The sequence below is a fragment of the Dermochelys coriacea genome, chromosome 1 (assembly GCF_009764565.3).
Source record: "Dermochelys coriacea isolate rDerCor1 chromosome 1, rDerCor1.pri.v4, whole genome shotgun sequence".
Lineage (NCBI taxonomy): Eukaryota > Metazoa > Chordata > Testudines > Dermochelyidae > Dermochelys > Dermochelys coriacea.
The window spans coordinates 198,439,815-198,462,547 of record NC_050068.2 but is presented as its reverse complement, the minus strand read 5'-3'; the positions used below and the strand labels follow the sequence as shown (position 1 = coordinate 198,462,547).

The 22,733-nt window shown below is 41.6% G+C and overlaps 2 protein-coding genes across 7 annotated transcripts in view; one reads left to right on the top strand and one right to left on the bottom strand.

The window, feature by feature from the left end:
* DCBLD2 (discoidin, CUB and LCCL domain containing 2) overlaps positions 1-18,798 on the top strand; it is an 80,414-nt gene extending 61,616 nt beyond the window's left edge. The window contains exons 15-17 of one of the 3 annotated variants that reach the window (XM_043511442.1): positions 1,156-1,591; positions 2,913-2,923; positions 2,956-3,126. In XM_043511442.1, coding sequence (XP_043367377.1) covers positions 1,156-1,583 — 428 coding nt within the window. In that variant the 3' untranslated portion in view covers positions 1,584-1,591; positions 2,913-2,923; positions 2,956-3,126. Of the gene's footprint in view, positions 1-1,155; positions 1,628-2,912; positions 2,924-2,955; positions 3,127-18,169 lie in introns of those variants that run through there. The other 2 variants (XM_038396486.2, XM_043511457.1) reach the window with 2 other exon arrangements.
* On the bottom strand, positions 3,956-21,570 carry LOC119843514 (switch-associated protein 70-like). 4 transcript variants are annotated; one of them, XR_006280141.1, is made up of 12 exons: positions 21,431-21,569; positions 19,367-20,046; positions 14,073-14,177; positions 12,523-12,641; positions 9,891-9,992; positions 8,561-8,787; positions 7,140-7,203; positions 6,226-6,288; positions 5,312-5,505; positions 4,913-5,259; positions 4,181-4,881; positions 3,956-4,138 (listed from the first exon to the last, which is right to left on the bottom strand). XR_006280141.1 is itself a non-coding variant. In XM_038373097.2 (9 exons), the coding sequence occupies exons 4-9, from the start codon at positions 12,628-12,630 to the stop codon at positions 5,320-5,322; spliced, it is 750 nt and encodes a 249-aa protein (XP_038229025.1). In that variant the 5' UTR covers positions 12,631-12,641; positions 14,073-14,177; positions 19,367-20,046; positions 21,431-21,569; the 3' UTR covers positions 3,956-5,319. The 4 variants fall into 4 exon arrangements, 2 of the variants coding, with proteins under 2 accessions (XP_038229025.1, XP_043367400.1); XR_006280140.1 differs by having other exon boundaries at positions 4,181-5,505; XM_038373097.2 differs by having other exon boundaries at positions 3,956-5,505.
* Positions 21,571-22,733: the final 1,163 nt, after the last annotated feature.

Below are 22,733 nucleotides of genomic sequence, written 5' to 3'. Positions count from 1 at the left end.
GGCCCTGGGCTGGAACCTGGTGTAGAGGGCGGGCCTGGGTTCCCCCCAACCCCCTCAACTCCTGATTAGATACAGGAGGAATTGACCTGGTGTGTGAGCAACACCAGAAGGGAAGGTCTAATTTGGAAAGGGATCTGGCCTGTTCCTAGCCTACTAGGTGGGACAACAGAGATTGTGGAAACTGTTCTTTTTCCCCATGCTGGCCAGTGATGAGGGCAGCTGAGTGAACAGCAGGTTTGAGCCTCTAGTAGAAGCGGCCAAACTGAGGGCTGCCATGAACCTCTGAAGCGAGCAAATCCGCCAGAAAGCACAGGACCCACCAAGGCAGAGGAGGAACTTTGTTACAATAGGCAAACTGAAAAAACAAATTCCATCTTCTGGAATCCTATTAACCCCTTTAACAGCAGGGTTGGAACCCCTACCTCCACAGCACAGACCTCTGCTACTTGAGCTAACAGCAGTAGTAGGTTCCCTCCTCTTTGTGGACCAGCCCTAGAGGAGAATGAGTGAGGTGGGTTTCACAGCTATTTGCTGACATCAGAGGAATGTAGAGATTTGGGAATCCTGGGTTTAATTCCAGGTTCTGTAGAGTGTGCTCTAGTATGCACAGACCCTTCTGCCTATGTCTTCCCCCACAGCCAGTCCCAGGGCTTCTCATGCCACTCTCTCTCACCCCAAGACTCCTTGTCTGCACCTCAAGTGACCTGTCAAACTAACATGACTCTACTGAGCATGTATAAACTCTGATTTTTCACGATAGAGCAAAACCACCTCCTCGAAATCTGGGTATTGGAAATAGCTAAACAGTTTTCACTGAAACTTAGATCTGCTGGGCAGACAGCCAGCGTGGTAAATTTTCAGCCCAAGCAATTGAAGTTTGGCAGTTATAAAGCAAGTAAAATTGGGGTCTTATATTTAGTGTCTGTCAAGCTTAACTATAGGTGGTGGTATCGACTCAGACAATAATTGTCTACTGCTGGGTTTCTTGCACCTTCCTCTGAAATATCTGGCACTGGCAGAGAAAAGATACTGGACTAGATGGACCACTCGCTTGATGCTGTGTGGTAATTCCAATGTCCCTAATAAGGGCTTCTCTTTTTAACACAATGCCACCATATTAGAGTAAAAAAATTTCTTTTTTGGGACATTGCACAGAGTATGCTCAACCACTGGTAGGGGGAATCGTTGGCACACTTCATCAGAGATCAACCTTTAAACCAGAAGAAGGAAAAGAAGCAAGCTATGCTGATGTGGATCCTTACAACTCACCTGTACAAGAAGTTTATCATGCTTACGCTGAACCATTACCTGTCACTGGACCAGAATATGCAACCCCAATAATCATGGACATGTCGGGTCATTCCACCGCACCTCTTGGTGTCTCTTCTATTTCTACTTTCAAGGCTACAGGGAACCAAGCCCCTCCCACAGTGGGAACTTGCAATAAACTCTTAGCTAGGACAGATAGCTCATCATCTGCACATGCACTGTATGATACACCAAAGGGAATGCCTGGACTGGGTTCCTCAGTTGAATTGGTGTATCAGGTACCACAGAGCATGCCACATTTCACAGGAAGTTGAGAACTGAGGTAAGTCACAAATGAGCTAGGGGGTAGCAAATGTGAGTTCTTAAAATTATTTGAAGGTGACTTATCAGTTTTGAATCCCACTGAATTTTTTTTGTATTGTAGTTGCACAAAAATGTGATGTGATATCGGAGGTCCAGGAAACTAACAATCCTGCCATTTCTTTGAGGGTATATACATATGATTTACTTGTTGCTCATGGACTCCCAGTTTACTACTGTACATCAGATAGAGGCGCTCCCTAAGATGAACTTCAGTGATTGATAGAGTGGAAATATTGTCATGCTGCATGGAGACGAATGATAAGTTTCTATAGCCTGAGAGCCAATAATTTAGAAGGTACTGTTTCTGAAATTCAGAGATGCAACTGAGAGCTTGAACCCAACATCTAGCTTCCCCTAAGACAGGTTTCAGAGTAGCAGTCGTGTTAGTCTGTATTCGCAAAAAGAAAAGAAGTACTTGTGGCACCTTAGAGCCTAACAAATTTATTAGACCATAAGCTTTCATGAGCTACAGAATGCATCTGATGAAGTGAGCTGTAGCTCACGAAAGCTTACGCTCTAATAAATTTGTTAGTCTCTAAGGTGCCACAAGTACTCCTTTTCTTCTTCCCCTAAGAGAAATTCAAAAACTCTCAATGTTTCTGGAACTGCTCCTGCTGTAACCGAACTCTAGGACAAAACTCCCAGTGGCTTCATTGGAAGCAGGATCGAGCCTGAATGAGTACAAGTGTTTCACCTTTAGTTTGTGGGATCCGGAGTTGCTGGAAATATCTAAGATGAGCTACTTTGGAGGAAACAATTTTTCTATTGTTCTTAGCTTCCTTTAAAAAAAAACCAAACCCCAACACCTGTTACCTTTGCCACATCGTCTCATGGACTTTAAGGTCAGAAGGGACCATCAAGATCACCTAGTCCAGTCCCAGAACCTCACCCCTGATCTTTTCTAGGGATAAATTTCTCTGTATGGTCAGACTCTTTTCTAAACAGAGACTAGTGTGATCAGTGTCCTTAACAATTGTTACTTGGGAGTTTATCCCTAGTAAGTGAGACTACTGAATTACCCTAATTTGAATCCTGAGGTTCCCAATTGCCTCTGCAATGTGGCTGGCAACTTGGTCGTTCTTTGAGGAAATTGCAGGTCTAGAAGAGTGACTTTAAAAAAAAACACACCTCATACTGGTTTAAATCAGTAGGCAAGTACTGCTGAGAGCTTTTAAGGGACAGGTTTTTGAGCTTTATTTACAAAAACACTACACTTTAGGGTATTGCAGGTGCATTTTGTCCTCTAGACTTGTAAATGTGACTTTCACCCTTCATTCTAGAGATGAACAAAGTCTTAATAATCAAATTAAGATTTGTTTTAAAGTGTGCAACAGTTCAACCCATTGGATTCATCATATACTTGATTGTTTCAACTTTACCTGCAGTATTTTTATTTTAGAATTAAAGCTGTGCTGAATTTCATATTGAGAAATGGTCTTCTGAAAGAGATTAGTCTACTCGCATGTATTTGAGACAAAGCGCCATAGCCTAGTTAATCTTGCCAAATGAAAATTAAAACTTCTCTGGATGCTGTTTTAAAAAAAAAATACACCACTACCAAGACATTTATCTTATGGAAACAAAGCACAGCTTGTTTTGATTAAAAGTGAAAAACTTTAATAGTATAATGGCACTGTTGAGAGGATTTATAAATGTGATATCCTTGCATGCCCAGTTTTACGGACTTTTCTATTGGACAAAAAACAAGGCTCATCTGAATCATGTGTCAAGACCTGTATAATTGGCTGTACAACAACTAAATATAATCTGGTAAAGGTGACTATGCCTATCACATTCTTGCTGCCAATTAGAAAGATTTACTCTACCTTGATATTTAGTTTTTACAAAAATGTGATACATAACTTATTTTTCTCCTGGTACTAAGGACTAATCACATTTGTGATTACGTACACTGTGTTTTAAGGCCTGATCCTGCAAACTCTTACTCATGTGACTAGTTGAGAATAAAGTTTTGTAGGATTGGCCTCTAAATGTGAATATTTTAAGTCTCAGCCTTCTGATAAAAGTTTCACTTACTAGGCTGTTTAAAATTCCCACAGCTGGTGATTGTTCTATCTGTGGTATTTTCCTAAATGTATTTATTTGTTTAAAGAAAACTAGAAGTTTGAAGACTCTAGCTCTTTGACAAACTTACTCTTCTGGATAAAAAAAATTGTGCTACCCCAGGGCACTGTATGCACATCAATGCTTTGAAATAAATTGTCAAAACTGAGATCAAAGCTTAAGCCAAAAGAAATTGTGACTTTTTAAAGAAAAGGCTTATTTCACAATAACCTGCACCACTCTCAAATTAAAGATTTGCTTTAACCAGCTGCAGTATGAAAGCAGGGTCTAACATCTATCTGTACCCCAGCCATAGCACATAAATGAGTGGCTTTGAATTAATTCACTTGTTTTTAAGGCAGATCAGAATTTCAGTAGAAAAACATGTAGAAGCAAAATCCCTCCAGTGCAGTAAGAGTTTGTTTAATGAAATCAGTAATGACTTCATCTTTTAAGTTGTTGTGACTGTTCTAAAAATTGGGACTTCTTGAAAAAAGCCAATATTTTCTTTCCAGGTTTACCAAAGCCCAGTGTAAACATTTTTTACTCTATGCATCTTGCATGAAATGTCTGTTACAAGATAAAATTTTGCTAATGTACATCTGCTCAAATTAAACATACAGTTAGGCATCGTCCCATGTACAGTAAAATCAGAGGGGTTCTTTATTCTATAGCAATAATGGATACAAAAAATCATTGTAATTTGTTTGGTATGAAAATGGCTGTTCTATTCTCCCAGAATGTACTTTACCTCAGCCTGTACTGTAGTTACTCTGTATTTGTATATATTGCTAGACTTTAGATTGTATAAATAGTGAGATTTTTATGTATTTTGAATAAATTGTACATATGTATCATGTTCAGGAATGATTGTGTAGAACTCTTAAGGATACACATCCTATAGCAGTCTAGATTTAAAACTAGAATGTCTTGTAGGGCGGATTCATTTTTAGCTCCTTCGGGAGTCATTACACTATTTCTGGCCTACACCTCTAAGTTACTCTTTCCTCCATTCTTTGTAGGAGTCAAGGATGCTATTGTGACTACAAGTATTAATTTTTTGGTGAATCTAGTTCTTCCATAATACATTTAACGAGAGAGGGCCGATGCCAGGGGACATTAAGACAAACTCACTTTTCTCTAATAGAAAGTGTATTTTGTAAAAACTAACTTCATTTAGAAATCCTGCTCTGGGTCATCAATAAGTTATTAGCACCTGCTTTAAAACAATTTAGGGGAAAGGCTTTTTCCACCATTGTATATGGTTAGGAAGTGACACCGGGATTATTATAGTTGCTATCTAAAATTAATTCCTAGCCTAAGAAAGCACTAATAAATAACTATTTATATAAACACTGACCTTAAGTGATGCCTTCCAGTGTACAAAATTCCTAATGGATTTGACGACTCCTCCTAGATCACTATGATTGATTGTTTCAGATCCAGCAGTTCGAGTAGCTTAGAGTTTCCATACTTGAAAAGAATAAACCTGTAATTTAAAAATCGACTTTCACATACATAAATTTTAGCCTTATGATTCTGGCTGCATCTTAAGTATTAGGTAATACAATTTGGAAAACTCAGGTGCCCAGCATTGAGTGATCTGCATGCATAGGGGCGTACTCATTGCGAAAGACTAAGTCTTTCAATTATTTTTTCCCTTTCTAAAAAGATATCTGTTCTTCGCAAGATTCTGTTAAGTCTTCTCTTAAGATAATCTTGGGCATTCTCCAGTGGCTGAGAAACAGTTGTCTTCTCTTTCAACATGTGCCACTTCTCTATTTCAACTCTTGTATTACACAGGTATTCCTAAAAGGAGAATACATACATATTAGATATATAGCAGGTACAGAGTCTATATTCGTATTTGTCCTCTTCAGTGAGTTAAATGCCTCATTTGGTATTTCAGAGCCTTCTAGGGGGGAGCAGATATGACTCGTACTTAAGCACTAGTAACAGTTAATCGGAGGGTTTTCTTTGTGATCAGGATTACTAATATTAGCAGCCTGGACCAGTCTATGTAGTTCTATGGGCACTTCAGCCTAGTCTCAATCCCTTAAGGAGGGTGAGTCTTCAGCCACTCCAAAGCAATCATGCTTGAAGTTAATTACTTTGTAATTACATCACTATTGTATGCATTCTCTTATAGTGGGGATATTAGCTAGTACTGCAACTGCTAAAGGTAACCTTACCTCATGCTACATAGTCAAGCAAAGGCTGATCGATATACATCTGGTCTAAGATCACTGAAAACGTCCAAAGGGAGTAGCCTGCCAGGTGACATGTGCAGCAAAATAATAGAAAAAAAAACTCAGACTATAGTTACTATTTCTGCATCTGCCACACTGCTATCTGAGCACATGGAGTTCACCCTAAAAAATGTATTTGCGTAGCATTCACCTTGCAGTATAGGCCATTGACCCATTAGAACATACTTTGATTTCCAGTGGTTATAGCATGGTATGCATGTTCTTTACTACTTCACAACCCCGCCTTCACCAAAACATTGCACCCTTATGCCTGACTGACCTGAGCTTCTGCTAGTTTTGACTGTGCTGCTTCAATTTTGCGTTTCAGATTCTCCACATCTTCCTGGCAGAAAATAAAAATAGAAAAATGCAAGTTTTCAAGTACACTGTAGGTGGATAATCCCATTGACAGAGTACAGCAGCTTGTGGGACAGAAATGTACCAGCATTTCTACAGATTAAATACAAAAGGAGTTTTGAAAGAGCATCTCAGCTATTGGAATTTCAAATATCCACACCCCACTGCCTGTAGAGGGATGGAAAAGCCATGCTGTACACAGTTTTCTTGGTACCTTCTGCAGTCACTGAAAAGCAAATAGTATGAAATCACAAAGTGCTTACGGTGTAGTCACAGGCCACAAATGATCTGAACCACTATATTACTCCTCTCTAGAGACAAGTGAAAAAGTTTTTCACACAGAAGAAAAAATGCTACCAATCCATAACTTTGCCAGCCTCAAAGTTTTCTTCTACGTTAAGGCTTCCCCACAAACTAGCAACTGTAGGTGCTGCAGCTTGGTCTGAGCTACCCAAATATGATCACATTTATTTTTTAACTAGAAAATTCTTGAAAGCTGTGTAAAGGACTTGCACAGCCTCTACCTGTAGTAAGCAGTTTTACCATATCCCTTACGAAGGGCAGTAGTCTTAACCTGCAAGCTTTGGAATAGTGAGTGGAGAAACAGGTGTTCAATCCTTGCATCTTCTATCATGCCACTGCAAAATACAGTAACCCACTTTCTATGGACCAAGCCTCGTCTTTTCTTCATAAACCCACTGCCCCCTCATCATCTAACACCCAAAACCATTCCATACACTGGACTTGTATCCCAGATTCTATTTCTTTAGAAAGACAAGCGACTTGGAGGAGTGGTTGTCCAAGATGGCTTATAGGCAGTAAGATAACAGAACTTACTTGTGCTTGCTGTACTCTATGTTCCGCTTCCTGTATCCGTTGTTTACAAGACTCTCTTTCCAGCCTGGAAGACAAACACATTAACATTTCCCTACTATGCTCCCGATTTCTGATTATTGGAACCTCTTTATGGAATTACAGCCTTCTAAATAAATTGGTGTTGACAGGTAGGACAACAAGGATGAAAAGGGAATGATTTAGTACAATACAAATCCTTAAATGAACATGAGCTTACGCTAAACCCTTTAGAGAAGTGAATTAGTTTTTTTTCCATTGATCCAAAAATATCAGTGGTTTTAAGCCACAACAAAATCAATGCATCTTAATTAGCAGCTATAAGAACAGGCAATCTGCTTCTTAGATAAGGTTCAAAGGCCATTTAGTGGAGTCAATATGCTCAACCAGACCCTGCATGCTTGCCCCTCAATACGCTTGCCGCCACCACTGTCAATGGGAGTTATGCATAAGGATCATGTTCACTTTTAAATAGCAGGTGTAATTCCAATTAGCACTGGGCATGGAACTCAGATCTGTCCAAACACTGAGTTACTGACAAAAGTCTAAGTGAGCCTTGGGAGCACTGCTTGAATTGCATTAACTGAGCATGCAGTTATGTGAAATTAGGCATTCCAAGAGCTCAACAACTGTGCAACCTCTTCTGAGACAGGCACAGTGAAATCAATGGGAGTTGTATGCAGCAACTTGCTTGCACCTACAATTTGGCCCCTAATGTTTTGTATCTGTGACAAAAAAGAAACACCATTTTAAAAAACCAAACAAATACAGCCTTGTGACATTTCCTATCTTCCAATATAAAGCATACACTAACAGCTGTTAAACTCCTCCCCCCAGCTGAATGGACAAGATGTTAAGACTGTTCAGACTTAACTGGAATGCAGCATTCAGACATCAATTCAATATGGAGATTATGCAAAAGGAACTATTTCTTCACACAATGCAGTCAGTCAGTCTGTGGAACTCCCTAACAGAGGATTTTGTGAAGGCCACGACTAATAGGGATCAAAAAAGAACTAGATATATTCATGGAGGAGAAGTCCATCAATGGCTATTAGCCAGGATGGTGTCCCTAGCCTCTGTTTGCCAGAAGCTGGGAATGGGCAACAGGGGATGGATCCCTTGAGGATTACCTCTTCTGTTCATTCCCTCTGGGGCACCTGGCATTGGCCACTGTTGGAAGACAGGATACTGGGCTAGATGGACCTTTGGTCTGACCTACTATGGCTGTTCTTATGCTAAGCTTCCCAGTCCTCAAATGGGGGGAGGGGGAGCTGTAGCTTAAGTTTCAGCCTACCATTATGCCACTGTCCTATTCTAGTCATGTTGTGTTTATACAGCACAAAGTTGCAGTTAAAAAGATTCCCCCCCCCCCCCCAAGGAAACTAACAGGTTTAGAGAATTACCTTATTCCCTGTTTCTGAGGCAGTTGGGCAATGGAATGTTTTAACGTCTTCAGCTCTTTTGTAAGTGCCTGAAGTTCAGCCCTCTCTTGCTGTTGAACATGCTGCAGTTTCACAGGATTCAGCTGCCCAAGCACAGCTTTTGATGGTAATGCTTCGACAGCAGCAGGATCCATTTTCTTTCCCAGGACAGCTCTTGCAAGTTGGACTGTTCTATCATAAGATGTTTTCTGAAGTGAAGGCAGAAAGTCAGTGTTTCATTAACAGCAAAAAAAAAAAAAAAAAAAAAAAAAAAGTTATTGCACAAGTCAACAGGTTTCATGTTAGAATACAGATATACATTCTTGTTTAAAAATACGAGTAGAGTAAAACATTCCATGAAAACTCGTACTAATAGGTCTAATCCAAGCCATTATGTAGGCTTGTTTCATAACCGCTTAGGTAAACTCAGACAGATGTTTTGTGTTACTCTACACAATCTTACCTGATTTACAAAGATACATTAAGAACAAATAATTAGCAGGATTTTTTTTTTTTTTTTTTACTACACAAAATGCTTTATAGATGTTAATTAGCTAAAGCCTCATACCACTTTTGTGAAGTAGGTGAAGGCTGTATATCTCCTTGCCCACCTCTGGAGTGAAATTTTGCACCAGTTTAACAGCAGCACTTCTTAACTGTTTAGGGGAACTTTAGGGAATGTTACTAAAATTAGAACTTGGTCAGGACACTAAGCTAAGACTCCTACTGATGTAAAGAGAGTTTGAAGATTTTTAATGACCACAAACGGTCAGGTCTTTGTTATAATGTCTCATCTGAAAAGCAGCATCTCCAGTAGCATAAAGGTCTCTAGTAACATGCTTTGTCATTGGTTCAATAGCAACCAATTCAGAAGAAGAGTGCCACTTCTGAATCAGTAACATTACTTCCTGCATCATCTGGATATTTCTAGAAGACTTCCCATATCTCAATTCTGATCCAGCATGATGCTGCATAACTTATGAAATACAAAGATCACAACACACCTACGCAAGAATTCTTTATATCCTTTAAGCCACCCGCACTCGCAGCCACAACTCCTTTTAGGGTCCCTGAATCATAACACTCTCAAGAGAACTGTCAGTACGGTTGCTCGTTTTCTGTAGGTTGCTGTTTAGTACCACAAGAAACTCCCACTTCCTGCGCACATAGGAAGATATTCTGGGAATACAGAACATTAAACCACAAGGCCTATCTAGTCTATATAAAAACCATTACTTGAAGTGAAGAAAGGAAACAAAAAAATTGGCAGCCTTAATCTTGCATTGTAGTTTATACGTTGTGGGCCAGTTACCATTTGTACAATCTCTTCTTGCACTTTCTCTCGCTGTGCTAGCAGCAGCTCCTTTGTCTGAATCATGTTGGTTAGTTCCTTTTGTAGATGTAAATATTTTGCCTGTAAAATAAGTTTTCATCTTAGTATCTCACACACAGGTTCTTTAAGTACTATATAAAAATACAAAGTATTTCCAGCTCATGAAAAATTATTTTTTAAAAAATGTGGTGCATGCAAAAATAGAGCAACTTCTTTTGCTAGGAACATGCGATTCATTAAAACAAAAAAAAACCCCACCATGTGAAATTAAAATCAGATAAACTATTGGAGCTGATTCCTCACCAGTCAGTATTGCACATGACTTTGCTTATCTTGTTATACACATTTATAGAGCTATTCTTCATCAACATAGCTCACCTATGGATGACCAATATCTATTTTTATTAAGACATGTAAATTATAAGCTTTATTTTTGTGTTACTGTACAAACACTATAGGACCCTTCCAAATCTATTCCAGCCTTGCAGCTTTTCAGGCCATTAGGTTCCCAAGTGATTTCAATAGGAAATTAGTTGGCAAGGTACTCCATATTATTTTCATTATTTAAACCAAAATGTTACAGTGACTAGTCTGTGTGAGTGTGTGTAAAAAGCTAACTAACTGTTTGCAGAGTTATGACCAGGACCAGGGTTCTCCAGCAATTAAAACAAAGTAATTTCAGATTTTCAAAGCTGGAAATTTTTGTTATGCATTATATTCATACAAAAAAAAGTGTGTTTTGTATTGTAATACTGAGGGCTACAGCCAGCTGTGCAGGGGAAGTGAGGGACAGATGCTGAGCACTGAACACTAGAGCCAGGCCAGCTGGATGCAGAGGAGGTGGGAGACAGACACTGGGTACTGAGGGCTGGAGCCAGGAGAACTGTGTGCTGAGGGAAGGGAGCAGGAGTCAGCTGTGCAGGAGAGGTGGTGGACAGATGCTGGGCACTGAAAACCTAGAGCCAGCTGTGTGCTGGGAGGAGGGGTATGTGCTGGGGAGAGCTGCTGTGGATGCTCCCAAGAGCAGGTGTGAGCACCATCTGCTCTGCAGCATGGCAAGAGAGCCAGGTGCCCTGCTGTCAAGAAGCTCTGCAGTGGTTTTGCCAAGCCCAGGACTGTGTGAGGAGAGGAGAAGTTTGAAGCAAGGCTCAATAGCAGCCAGCCCCCAGCCTCTGCCCTGAGGATGAGTTAAGTGTCTCTAAGCAGAAATTGGGGGGTAGGCACATGACCGTGCATGCCCCACCCATGTGTCAGAACTACCCCAGGCTCTTCCTTGTGCCTTGGGGATGAGCCAGGTGTCTCCAGGCAGAAATCTGGAAGGGGGTGGAGTGGTGACCCTGCGTGCCCTAGCACCCTCTGATCAGCGATTCTAGAAATGAAGAGTCATTTAGGAAAAACGCAGCAACAGCAGCAAATTTCCAGAAAACACTGTCCCTACTAAGACCATACTAAGCCAGTAGGTTCATACTCTTACCATAACCTCAACCCTGCAGACATTGATCAAACAGTTTATAACCAGTTAGTTGCTTTCGCTCTTTCCCAAACTTATTCTCTCACCAGACTGACTGCCCTGGAGACCTCCATTACAGATGGAGCACCAGCAGTACAAGCTTCCCCAATTGCCCTGCTAATTTGCTTCAGTTCTGACACAAGGATCAGCATGAGGTATAAAAGGGTGCCCATTTAATCTCTGGCCTCTTTTCCGAGACTACTAACAAGGGTGCAGATCATATTCCTAGGGGAATTATGTGCCAAAAACTTAAAAATTCTGTGCACAATATTTTAAAATTCTGCAAATTTTATTTGTCAAAGTAACAATATAATCACACCAGTTTCAATTATTTTGGTAATTTGTTTCAAATGCCTGTCAGCAAGTATGTCAACAATGCAGACAACAAAAATGATTCCCCCCCGGAGCAGAGACTTAATGAAATCCCTCCGACAACCCAATTCCAGTTGGGGGATGCTGGAGAGGGTTGTGTGGGGCCCCCAGCTCAGACATATACTCCCCCTCCCTCACAGGGCCCAGGCACAGGTTCTGCTCTGTGCACTCTGTCCCACGGGGGACGGGGTGTGGCCCTGGCCTTCCTCACCCTTTGCCAGAGCCAGGTCTCCCAGGCCCACAAAAATCAAACGGGTCAGCCAGAGCATGCAGAGGATCCATCCTCGCCAGGACGGCCAGCAGCCCCTATTCTGCAGGGAAAACCTGAAATTTTGCACAAATTCTGCATTGCACAGTGGTGCAGAATTCCCCCAGGAGTAAAATTAGTACCAGGACACATGGTCTTGTGAGCTACCTGTCAGCTCACAAGGGCAGCGGAGGGCACTTGAGCTACCCTAAGGGAAAAATTCCCAGCGACTGTGCAGGGGAACACCCCAAGAGTGGAATGCATATGTGCAATCACTCAAAGAAGAACACAACTTTGTGGCAACAAAGTGATACCAGAGGTTTAGAATCTGGTTTCTGATTAAAAAAACATGCACTATTACAAAGTGACCAATAGTTCCATGTGGCCTCTCCCTAGTTTATTTAGAAAAAAAAAATGACAACTAAACAGATCCTTGTGATCCTTACATTTTAAGATGGAGGCTAAAATACAGCCAATCTTACCTTCAACTTCTGTGCTTGTTCTTGGTTTTTCATGTGTCGAAGAAATTCCATATCTTCTTTAGTGCATTGGTAGCCTTTTATTCTGTTAATCATCATGGATATATTCATCTCACTCAACCCTAGTCACATACAGAAAAACAGTTCTCAAGGAACCAGAAGCTAACATCGAGGCTCACTACTGCCAAGTATCTGCATATGCCCCAAATCTTAGGTCAGATCCGGTACCACTGTCTTGAAGGGGAGTTAGTAGCATCAACTTCAATAGGAATAAGATTTAGCTCTTAAAGTGCTCTGACAATTATTAGGTGAGCAAAAAGTCACTTATTAGCATGGTAAAAACAGGAAGGGAGCTGTCTGCTTTATAGTCCATAATACAATATTTCAAAGCAAAGACTTCCTTCCCAATCACTTATTAGGTGCAATAGAGGATGGCACTCAGAAAAACAGAGCAAAGGGAATTTTAAAAAAGAAGATATCCTGCTAATCCATCTTAAAATCACAATAAAAAACGTGTTGCCTGTCTCAGACACCTCTTGTTAGAAGCTGAAAAGAACATCATTAAGAGCTTTAGGCCAATAAGCCACAAAATCAGAAATATTTTCAGTCTGTCAAACTTTTTGAGAGTGAGAGAAAGCAGAACTTCAAGTTTAACAGTTAATGTGCTCTAGCATGATAAATGGAATGAAGGATAGGTAGATAGAAGCATTTTCCTGTTTGCAGTCTAATAAAAAAAAAAAATCTATTAAAGCTGCAGATTTGTCTCCTTGGGAAGTGTTGGAAGACCTGTAAATCATTTTAAACAAGGCTGAACAGCAAGAGAAATATATTGTGAAGAAACTGGCAAGAAGGGGTGAGGAAAGAAGAGAAGATAGAATTCCTGTTATCAATTCTCCAACTTCTATTATACACAGTGTTACAAAGATGTGAAAATACATGGGTTTGCGCATATCCCCATTCGATTTGGTGGGACGCTGCATAGCTGGTGCCTACCATTATTGAAGAAGCACTAGAGACACAGCTACTATGAAGGAAAGGCATCTCTTCTGTGGAAGCGTGGTCCATTACATAAAAAAACAAAGCTAAAATCAGAAAATGGGGACTTCAAGTTAGTACTTTTCCCACAGAGATTCAGATACAAGGCCTCTGAATGGCAAAGGAGAATGAAGGTCATTTACTTAGTCCAGCGCTTGGTCAACTGATTGATTTAGCTTAGTTGTTTTGAGTTTGTTCTAGTTGTTTTGTATTAATATTTGTTCTAACAAGGTATCCTAATGACAGTAACAAGAAAGGCAGTTTTAGTGGTCTCATTCACCCAGAGTTGCATATGTAACCTGGGTTTTAAAACAGTCTAAAGTTAGCTTGTAGCTATGAAAATAGGCACTATTAAAAATTAAATGAAAGTTATTGCACTACTGAAGTCTGAGGTCTTCACACCCATCCTAAATTTGCACGAGAATTGTGATACAATTTAGGAACACACGGCATTAGCAAACTAATGGACAAGTGTGTCTAAACAGAAATAACTATACATACAATAAACCAGTACTTGCCTTGAACGGGTATCTGACTTAGTCTTCTCCTATTTGTTGAAGTAGTAGTGAAACAGCTTGGTACTGGAGAATCTTCCAGAGGTTCAACTCTTCTTGTAATTCTTGCTGTAAAGGGGCACACCCAGAAACGTTTACTATTATTCAAACCATAAACAAAATATTCATAGAATACATAAAGAATATAAGCTTCTTTGCATGGCTGTTAACAGATTGTTAGAATCAGGAGTAGGTTTTATATACAGGGATCCAACATACAGTGTTTTATCACACTGAGGTGCTCCATCCTAAGGCCTGGTCTACACTCAGAAATTAGGTTGGTATACCCCAAGCGATCAGTTAAACCCAACCTTACCCCGGAAGTGACAGCACTAGGTTGATGGGAGAATTCTCCTGTCAACCTAGCTACTGCCTCTCTGGGAGTGGATTACCTATGCCAAATGGGAGAACCCCTCCCACTGACATAGGTATATCTTCACTGAAGTGCTACAGCAGTGCAGCTGCAGCGGCTTATGTGCAGACAAGCCCTTAGATTAGTCAAAATGGGCTGTGGAAAGCAGATAATAGCTATAAATGCCTTAGTATGGGATGGGCAAAATTTTCACATCTGGGAATAGAAATTGTATGGCAGTCCATGAATGCTCAAAAAATTGGGGTTGGGGTACAGGTTTGCGGTGGGGCCAGTAATGGGTTCAGGGTGCGGGACAGGGCTCCAGCTGGGGGTGGAGGCTCTGGGGTGGGGATGAGGATGAGGAGTTTGGCGCGTAGGAGGGTGCAAACTCCAGGCAGCGCTTACCTCAAGTGGCTCTGCATGTTGCCCCGTCCACAAGCACCGCCCCTGCAGCTCCCATTGGCTGCGGTTCCCGGCCAACGGGGCAGTGCTTGGGGCAGGGGAAGCGAGCAGAGCAAAGCCCCTGCTTCCGGGAGCCGTGTGGTGCAGCCCCCGACCCTGCTTCCCTTCTGGAGCATCGGAGAAGGACAAGGCCTAGACCCTGCTCCCCAGCGGCAGCTCGAGCATTGGATTAAAATGGCTGGTGGGCCAGATGCAGCCCGCGGAACGTAGTTTGCCCCACCCTTAGTAGTATGTTATTCCTGGGAACATCACTTTTTCCTAGTGAATTATTCTCTCTTAATTTTGTTTTTTAAAAAAAAGACAGAGCTCCTATTAAAAACAATCTGGGAAGCTACCATGGGCTTTGGAATAGTTTTTAGAGGCATTTTTGGCCAGCCTCTGTAGAGATAGAGGTGGTTAGGGACTATTTAGAAAAGCTGGACGTGCACAGTCCATGGGGCCTGACGAATTGCATCCGAGAGTGCTGAGGGAATTGGCGGCTGTGATTGCAGAGCCCTTGCCATTATCTTTGAAAACAGTCGTGGGCGAACGGGGGAAGTCCTGGATGACTGGAAAAAGGCTAATGTAGTGCCCATCTTTAAAAAAGGGAAGAAGGAGGATCCTGGGAACTACAGGCCGGTCAGCCTCACCTCAGTCCCTGGAAAAATCATGGAGCAGGTCCTCAAAGAATCAATCCTGAAGCACTTAGAGGAGAGGAAAGTGATCAGGAACAGTCAGCATGGATTCACCAAGGGAGGTCATGCCTGACTATCTAATCGCCTTTTATGATGAGATTACTGGTTCTGTGATGAAGGGAAAGCAGTGGATGTATTGTTTCTTGACTTTAGCAAAGCTTTTGACACGGTCCTCCCACAGCATTCTTGTCAGCAAGTTAAGGAAGTATGGGCTGGATGAATGCACTATAAGGTGGGTAGAAAGCTGGCTAGATTGTCGGGCTCAAACGGGTAGTGATCAATGCTCCATGTCTAGTTGGCAGCCGGTGTCAAGTGGAGTGCCCCAGGGGTCGGTCCTGGGGCCCGTTTGTTCAATATCTTCATAAATGATCTGGAGGATGGTGTGGATTGCACTCTCAGCAAATTTGCAGATGATACTAAACTGGGAGGAGTGGTAGATACTCTGGAGGGGAGGGATAGGATACAGAAGGACCTAGACAATTGGAAGATTGGGCCAAAGAAATCTAATGAGGTCAATAAGGATAAGTGCAGGGTCCTGCACTTAGGATGGAAGAATCCAATGCACCGCTACAGACTAGGATGCGAATGGCTCGGCAGCAGTTCTGCGGAAAAGGACCTAGGGGTGACAGTGGACGAGAAGCTGGATATGAGTCAGCAGTGTGCCCTTGTTGCCAAGAAGGCCAATGGCATTTTGGGATGTATAAGTAGGGGCATAGCGAGCAGATCGAGGGACGTGATCGTTCCCCTCTATTCGACACTGGTGAGGCCTCATCTGGAGTACTGTGTCCAGTTTTGGGCCCCACACTACAAGAAGGATGTGGATAAATTGGAAAGAGTACAGCGAAGGGCAACAAAAATGATTAGGGGTCTAGAGCACATGACTTATGAGGAGAGGCTGAGGGAGCTGGGATTGTTTAGTCTGCAGAAGAGAAGAATGAGGGGGATTTGATAGCTGCTTTCAACTACCTGAAAGGGGGTTTCAAAGAGGATGGCTCTAGACTGTTCTCAATGGTAGCAGATGACAGAACGAGGAGTAATGGTCTCAAGTTGCAATGGGGGAGGTTTAGATTGGATATTAGGAAAAACTTTTTCACTAAGAGGGTGGTGAAACACTGGAATGCGTTACCTAGGGAGGTGGTAGAATCTCCTTCCTTAGAGGTTTTTAAGGTCAGGCTTGACAAAGCCCTGGCTAGGATGATTTAACTGGGACTTGGTCCTGCTTTGAGCAGGGGGTTTGGACTAGATGACCTTCTGGGGTCCCTTCCAACCCTGATATTCTATGATTCTATGATTTGTAAAAATAACGTACACTTTCTAAACAACAACTATAGGCCCCAGTCCTGCAACTGGATTCATGAAGGCAGATACTTAAACCCTACTGATTTCAACAGGGCGCTGTGCAGATTAAGGATTTGCCCACAAAAAGCCCTATTTAAGTAATTATACCTCCGCATGGGCACAAAGATCTGCCTGCACAAGCTGAATGCAGGATCAGAATCTAAACATGAAACAAACTCCTGAAGAATTGTGGTGTGGACTTCAAACACAATCTAAGGTATTTTATTTAAAAGTCTCTTCCTACTCCTAGCTATAAGTCTACGAGAGCAAGTGACAAATTCTAGCAGTCACCTTACAGTTAGTAGCCTGTTAAACCGTATAGTTTGTACTAAACGTAAAAGGGTAAATCCTGTAACTTAAGAGTGTAATACTTGGTTACAACAGACTGTGGGATGTTTACAACTCTATTTCAATCCCTACAAACATTCAGGACTTTAAATTCAAATATGCCAGTTTCCTATTGAAACCAACTTGCTTTTGGATCAAAACTTTCTGATAAGCACACTTTAATAGTAGGGAATTGAAAGTTAAACTTGGTCAAGATCCAGGTCTTGCTTTTATAAAAGGAATACTATCAACCTGCTTTCAAAAAGTAACTAATTAAAAAAAAAAAATCTAAACCTAGTATATATGCTGAGATTTTTTTTAAGTCATAATTTTGATTTTTACTTTTTAAAAAGGCGTTTTTCTTCCATATTTATGTTGAAGTATATTTTCAATAAGGGATTAAAAATGACTACAAAAAAAAAAGTGAAACTATACAACGTGCTGTCAAAAGTACAAAAACACTGTTGCTAAGTTTTCATTATTAATAATTCTAAGTGTGTCATTTATTAGTCTAGTAGTACAATATTTTTGGACACAGTTTTCAAGTTGCCAATGTCCCTTTAAATTTGTGAGATACCACAGTATGATTTTAATATTCAAAATACCACTATGCCTTTCCCTCTTCAAGTCTGACCTGATTTTAGTGTTCAGAATCTTGAACTCGGTAAACACAGTGTATCCCATCTGAGATCATGTAATCCCACCTTTAAAATGGTATACAGCTCCGATCATTTAGTCTAAGAGTTTGAGAGAATATAAACTGCTCTAGAAAATACCAGATGTTAGAGTTGGGGGAACAACAATCAGAATAATCTTATTTTCAAGTATGGGTGCTACGGATTTTAGTGATATTCAACAATACTGAGTATTAATAGTAAAACTTCTCAACCATCTCACAAATCCCGAAGATGTGTACTGCATAGTGGTTTCACCTCTCAGCGGAGAAGCACTTCCACCAGGGACTGGATGGTACAAGTACTAAAACAAAACAGTCACCACTACCAAGAGATTGAAGTCATCAGACTCAGTCTTTCAAGACCTTGATAACCAGGCTGGATCCATTTAAACCACAGTGGTTCAAATAACCAAATTTTAATTTAGTTGTGCATTTGTATTTTTTGGTCGCTTTCTTGAAGAAAAAGTTAATTCTCATTGTATGGTATCCATTAAAAGATATTGATTTGCAACTAAATATAGCTCGCTTTCTAAATTTGGCACTTCTTGCCAACCAGGAAGATACTCTATATCTATATATGTTTTATTTAAGCAATTATATAGCACAGCATTCATTTATTCAGATAAATTTACAATTTTTAACATTAAAAATGGTGAATAATGCATTTCTTTTGTAGATTTTTTTTTTTTTTTACACTAGTGGTTTCTGTCAAGCTGCTTGTGGACTAGAAATTGGAACTCAATTAAAATTCAGTTAAATTCAAATAAACAGCATTTTTAATTGTTTTATTAGTTATATAATAGCTTATATATAACCTTATATATGTTAAACTTACTTGCTTACACATTTGCATTTAAAACTGATTTACTAAACGAAGTTAATCAATTGATAGATTGTTTCTAGTCACTATGGACCAGATTTTCAAAGGTATTTTATGTGGGATTTTCAAAATTCTTAAGCAGGTTAAAGTGCTTAACAAATTAGTGGGAGTTAGACAACTAATGCATTTAGAAGGTTCTGAAAATCCCACTAGGTGCCTATCTGCATTTTTAGATAATCTGGCCCCATGTGCTTCAAGATTTTAGAATTAGTAGATCTGACCTTCTCCCACCAGCTTTTTATTTATAGACAAAGGGAAACAACTAACCTCTGGCACTGATTAAGAGTTGATTTGCAAAGACTAAGATTACTGGTAGGGTTTCAGTGTTACACTGTCAAACTTCATAGGTCACCGGAAAGGGAACTGTTTAACAGTGTTTTCAACAGACATACCCACATGTCTGCAGAACTACTGGATTCCCATTCCTCCCCACCCCCCGAAGCTGCATGTTTATGACAGAGTTAAAACTGCAGATAAATAATTTTATAAGACCATTATTTGCACAAGACACAATAGCAGCTCTAAAGTAACTGAAAGAAGACAACCTACCTCATCCTCAACTAGAGATGGTGCCACCTCCTTGCCATTTGCTGTATTGCCAGAGATGCTGTGGTCGTCATCAGGCTGCTGTGTACACTGGCAAATGGAATCTTTTTTCCTAGGGTAAACCCATGCATTTGAGGCACGAGTCTTTACAGAAGTCTCCTCCCTCAAAAGTTTCTCCAACACATCAGCAATCTGTAACTTAAGTGTATCACATTCTGAATGACTAGGTCCAACTACACCTGTTGAATATCTCTCATTCAGTACTGTATGGTCCTTTAAAGCTCCTAGCAACAATTTCCCTTGCTGATTTGTGTAGAATGGGGTACGAGGAAGTTGTCTCCCTGTGGGAATAATATTGTCTTTAAAAGTTGTTATACTCCATTCTCCTAATTTGGGAATTTTTCTTGAAGAGTAATATTCTTCTCCCACGAAATCAGATGATTGAGATGGCAACAGTTGTAGGATCCTTGGAGCAGGAGTTCTTGCAGTTTGCAGACCAAGACACAGAATGTTTTGAGGAGCTGAACAAAGGCTTTCACATTTGACTTCATTTTTTTTATTGTATTTGCCATTCTCTCTCTCAGTCATTTTAAGATTACTAATTTCACTGAGAATATTTTCAACTTCATCTTTATTCAGGGCTTTTTTAAAGAAACTTCCATCTAATTTCCTTGTCTCCATGTCTTCTCCCAGTCGCAAAAAACGTCACATATAGTCAAAGGAAAATGTGAAGAAAAAAAAAAATTAACTTTCTTTAACCCTCATAACACAAAAGATTAACAACAAAGTATTGAAAAGTCTCCTTTATAATATCCCAAGAAAGAAAAAAGTAGAAGTATAATTATTTTCATATAAATTTGAGACAACTCCCTGTGAAGTACAGTTCTACTCAGCAAAGATACTGTAAAAATGCCACCTACTTATTCAACGGATCTGCTCTACTTGCATATTCAGAATCATATCTCTTTACTTAACTGATTAAAGTCTGTTGCGTTGTTAGCCCTGCAAAGCTAGTAAAATAATGGAAAAGCTGGATTGTCTTCTGGCTCACTGATCAACAGTTTTGTGGCCTTGATCACTGATACTTAACTTAATGACAGGTTTCAGAGTAGCAGCCCTGTTAGTCAGTATTTGCAAAAAGAAAAGGAGTACTTGTGGCACCTTAGAGACTAACAAATGTATTTGAGCATAAGCTTTCGTGAGCTACATCTCACTTCATCGGATGCATTCGGTGGAAAATACAGTGGGGAGATTTATATACACACACAGAGAAAACTATTTCCCCATGTTATTCCCCCCCCCTCCTCAGACCTTCTTGTTAACTTCTGGAAATGGCCCACCTTGATTATCACCACAAAAGGTTTTCCTCCTTCCCCCTCCCCCCGCTGGTGATGGCTCATCTTAAGTGATCACTCTCCTCACAGTGTGTATGATAAACCCATTGTTTCATGTTCTCTGTGTGTGTGTATATAAATCTCTCCTCTGTTTTTTCCACCAAATGCATCCGATGAAGTGAGCTGTAGCTCACGAAAGCTTATGCTCTAATAAAGGTGTTAGTCTCTAAGGTGCCACAAGTACTCCTTTTCTTTTTGCGAATACAGACTAGCACGGCTGCTCCTCTGAAACCTGCAGTGGTATGTAGCATACCCCGCGCAACACCGAGCACGGCTGTAAACAGCGGTGGGGACAGCAAGTCCCCTACGGGGCTCGCTACACGCCCAAGCGGCGCCTCCCATCCCCTCTGCTGGCTGCAGCAGCCGGGTGTCCCGCCCAGGGCCTGCCCCTGCCGCCTGGAGCTCGCGGCGCAGCCCCCGCCGGCGCAGCCCCGGCCCCTCGGGCCTCAGGCTCTGGAAGCCGAGGGGCGGGGCCGCTGGGGGGACGTGGTCACTGCCAGGCCCGAGGTCCCGCCCCCGAGCACCCCCTGACCCGGCAGAACCAGCTTCACCCCAGCGCGAGTCTACACAGAGGCGCCTAATCCGAATTCAGGTCACTCGGGGAAACGGCTGCGTCACGAGGCCCGGGCCCGAGACACCCCCGGCCTTGGCTGGCCACCGTCCCCCACCTTACCCGCTGCAGGCGGCCCGGGCCTCGTAACCGTTCCTGCCGCGGCGCCCGCCGCTCTTTCGAACCGCCGCTCCTCGGCTTCTCATTGGGCGGAACGACCAGCGCCCGCCGATTGGCCTGCGGCTCCCGGCCCCTGGATTGGCCACCTCGCCAGCCAATCAGGGGCGAGCAGCCGTCCGGACCCACCGGGCCTGCTTGTTTGCGGGCACGCGCGGCGCGTTCCCAGCGCTGCTGGCGCCTGACGCGGAACCGACAGGGCGCCTCGCAAACGCCCCCCGGGCCGGGCTCACCCCAGCCATCTTGGAGGCAGCGTGTGCAGCCCCGTCCCTGGAGGAAGGGGAGGAGAGAAGTCGCTGCCCTTCATTTTCAGTCACTGTAACTGGAGATTTCAGAGTAGCAGCCGTGTTAGTCTGTATTCGCAAAAAGAAAAGGAGTACTTGTGGCACCTTAGAGACTAACACATTTATTAGAGCATAAGCTTTCGGGAGCTACAGCTCGCTTCATCGGATGCATTTGTTAGTCTCTAAGGTGCCAGCTGTAGCTCACGAAAGCTTATGCTCTAATAAACGTGTTCGTCTCTAAAGGTGCCACAAGTACTCCTTTTCTTTTTGCGAATACAGACTAACACGGCTGCTACTCTGATTCCCAACAGTGTATATCTGAAGCAAGTGACCTGAATTACACCACTGTAAATGAGAGCCAAATCAGGGCCAGGTTTTTAATCTATCCTGTCAATACAATCTCTCCCTTCCCATACAAGATACACGATGCTAACAAAATGCACAAACTATTTCCGTTCGACCTCACCCAAGTGCCATACTTTGTCAGCTTTGAGGGATCAGGCACGCTCCATTTTCAAATCATAACCTTTGAAAAAACAGTAGTGACATCATTTTTAGCACTCTGACTGCCAAACATTGAAGTGCTAGTAAGGGCTAAACAGAGGGCACCTAAGTGTGTGTCTACCCTGCAATAAAACATTTTCATTTTTTGTGTCATGTACTTATCCTTAGGATGAATAAAAAATTAACTGAGTCAAAAAATCACTGCAGGATTTGCTCTGCAGGATCATTAGCAGCTTTTTAGAGCTGAAATCTTTCCAAACACTGGTTAAAGAATTCAGGTACTAAAGTGAGTACAACACTATAAATGTCTACATAGACAAGATGACCAAACAAAAAGAAAGCGAACATGACTTTCCTCAAATGTGCAGCAGGATGGCAAAGGATCCGGATGATGGGAAAAATGTAGGAAATACAAATCTAGTTTTATTGAGACATCACATGACTATTACTCAGACTTTCCA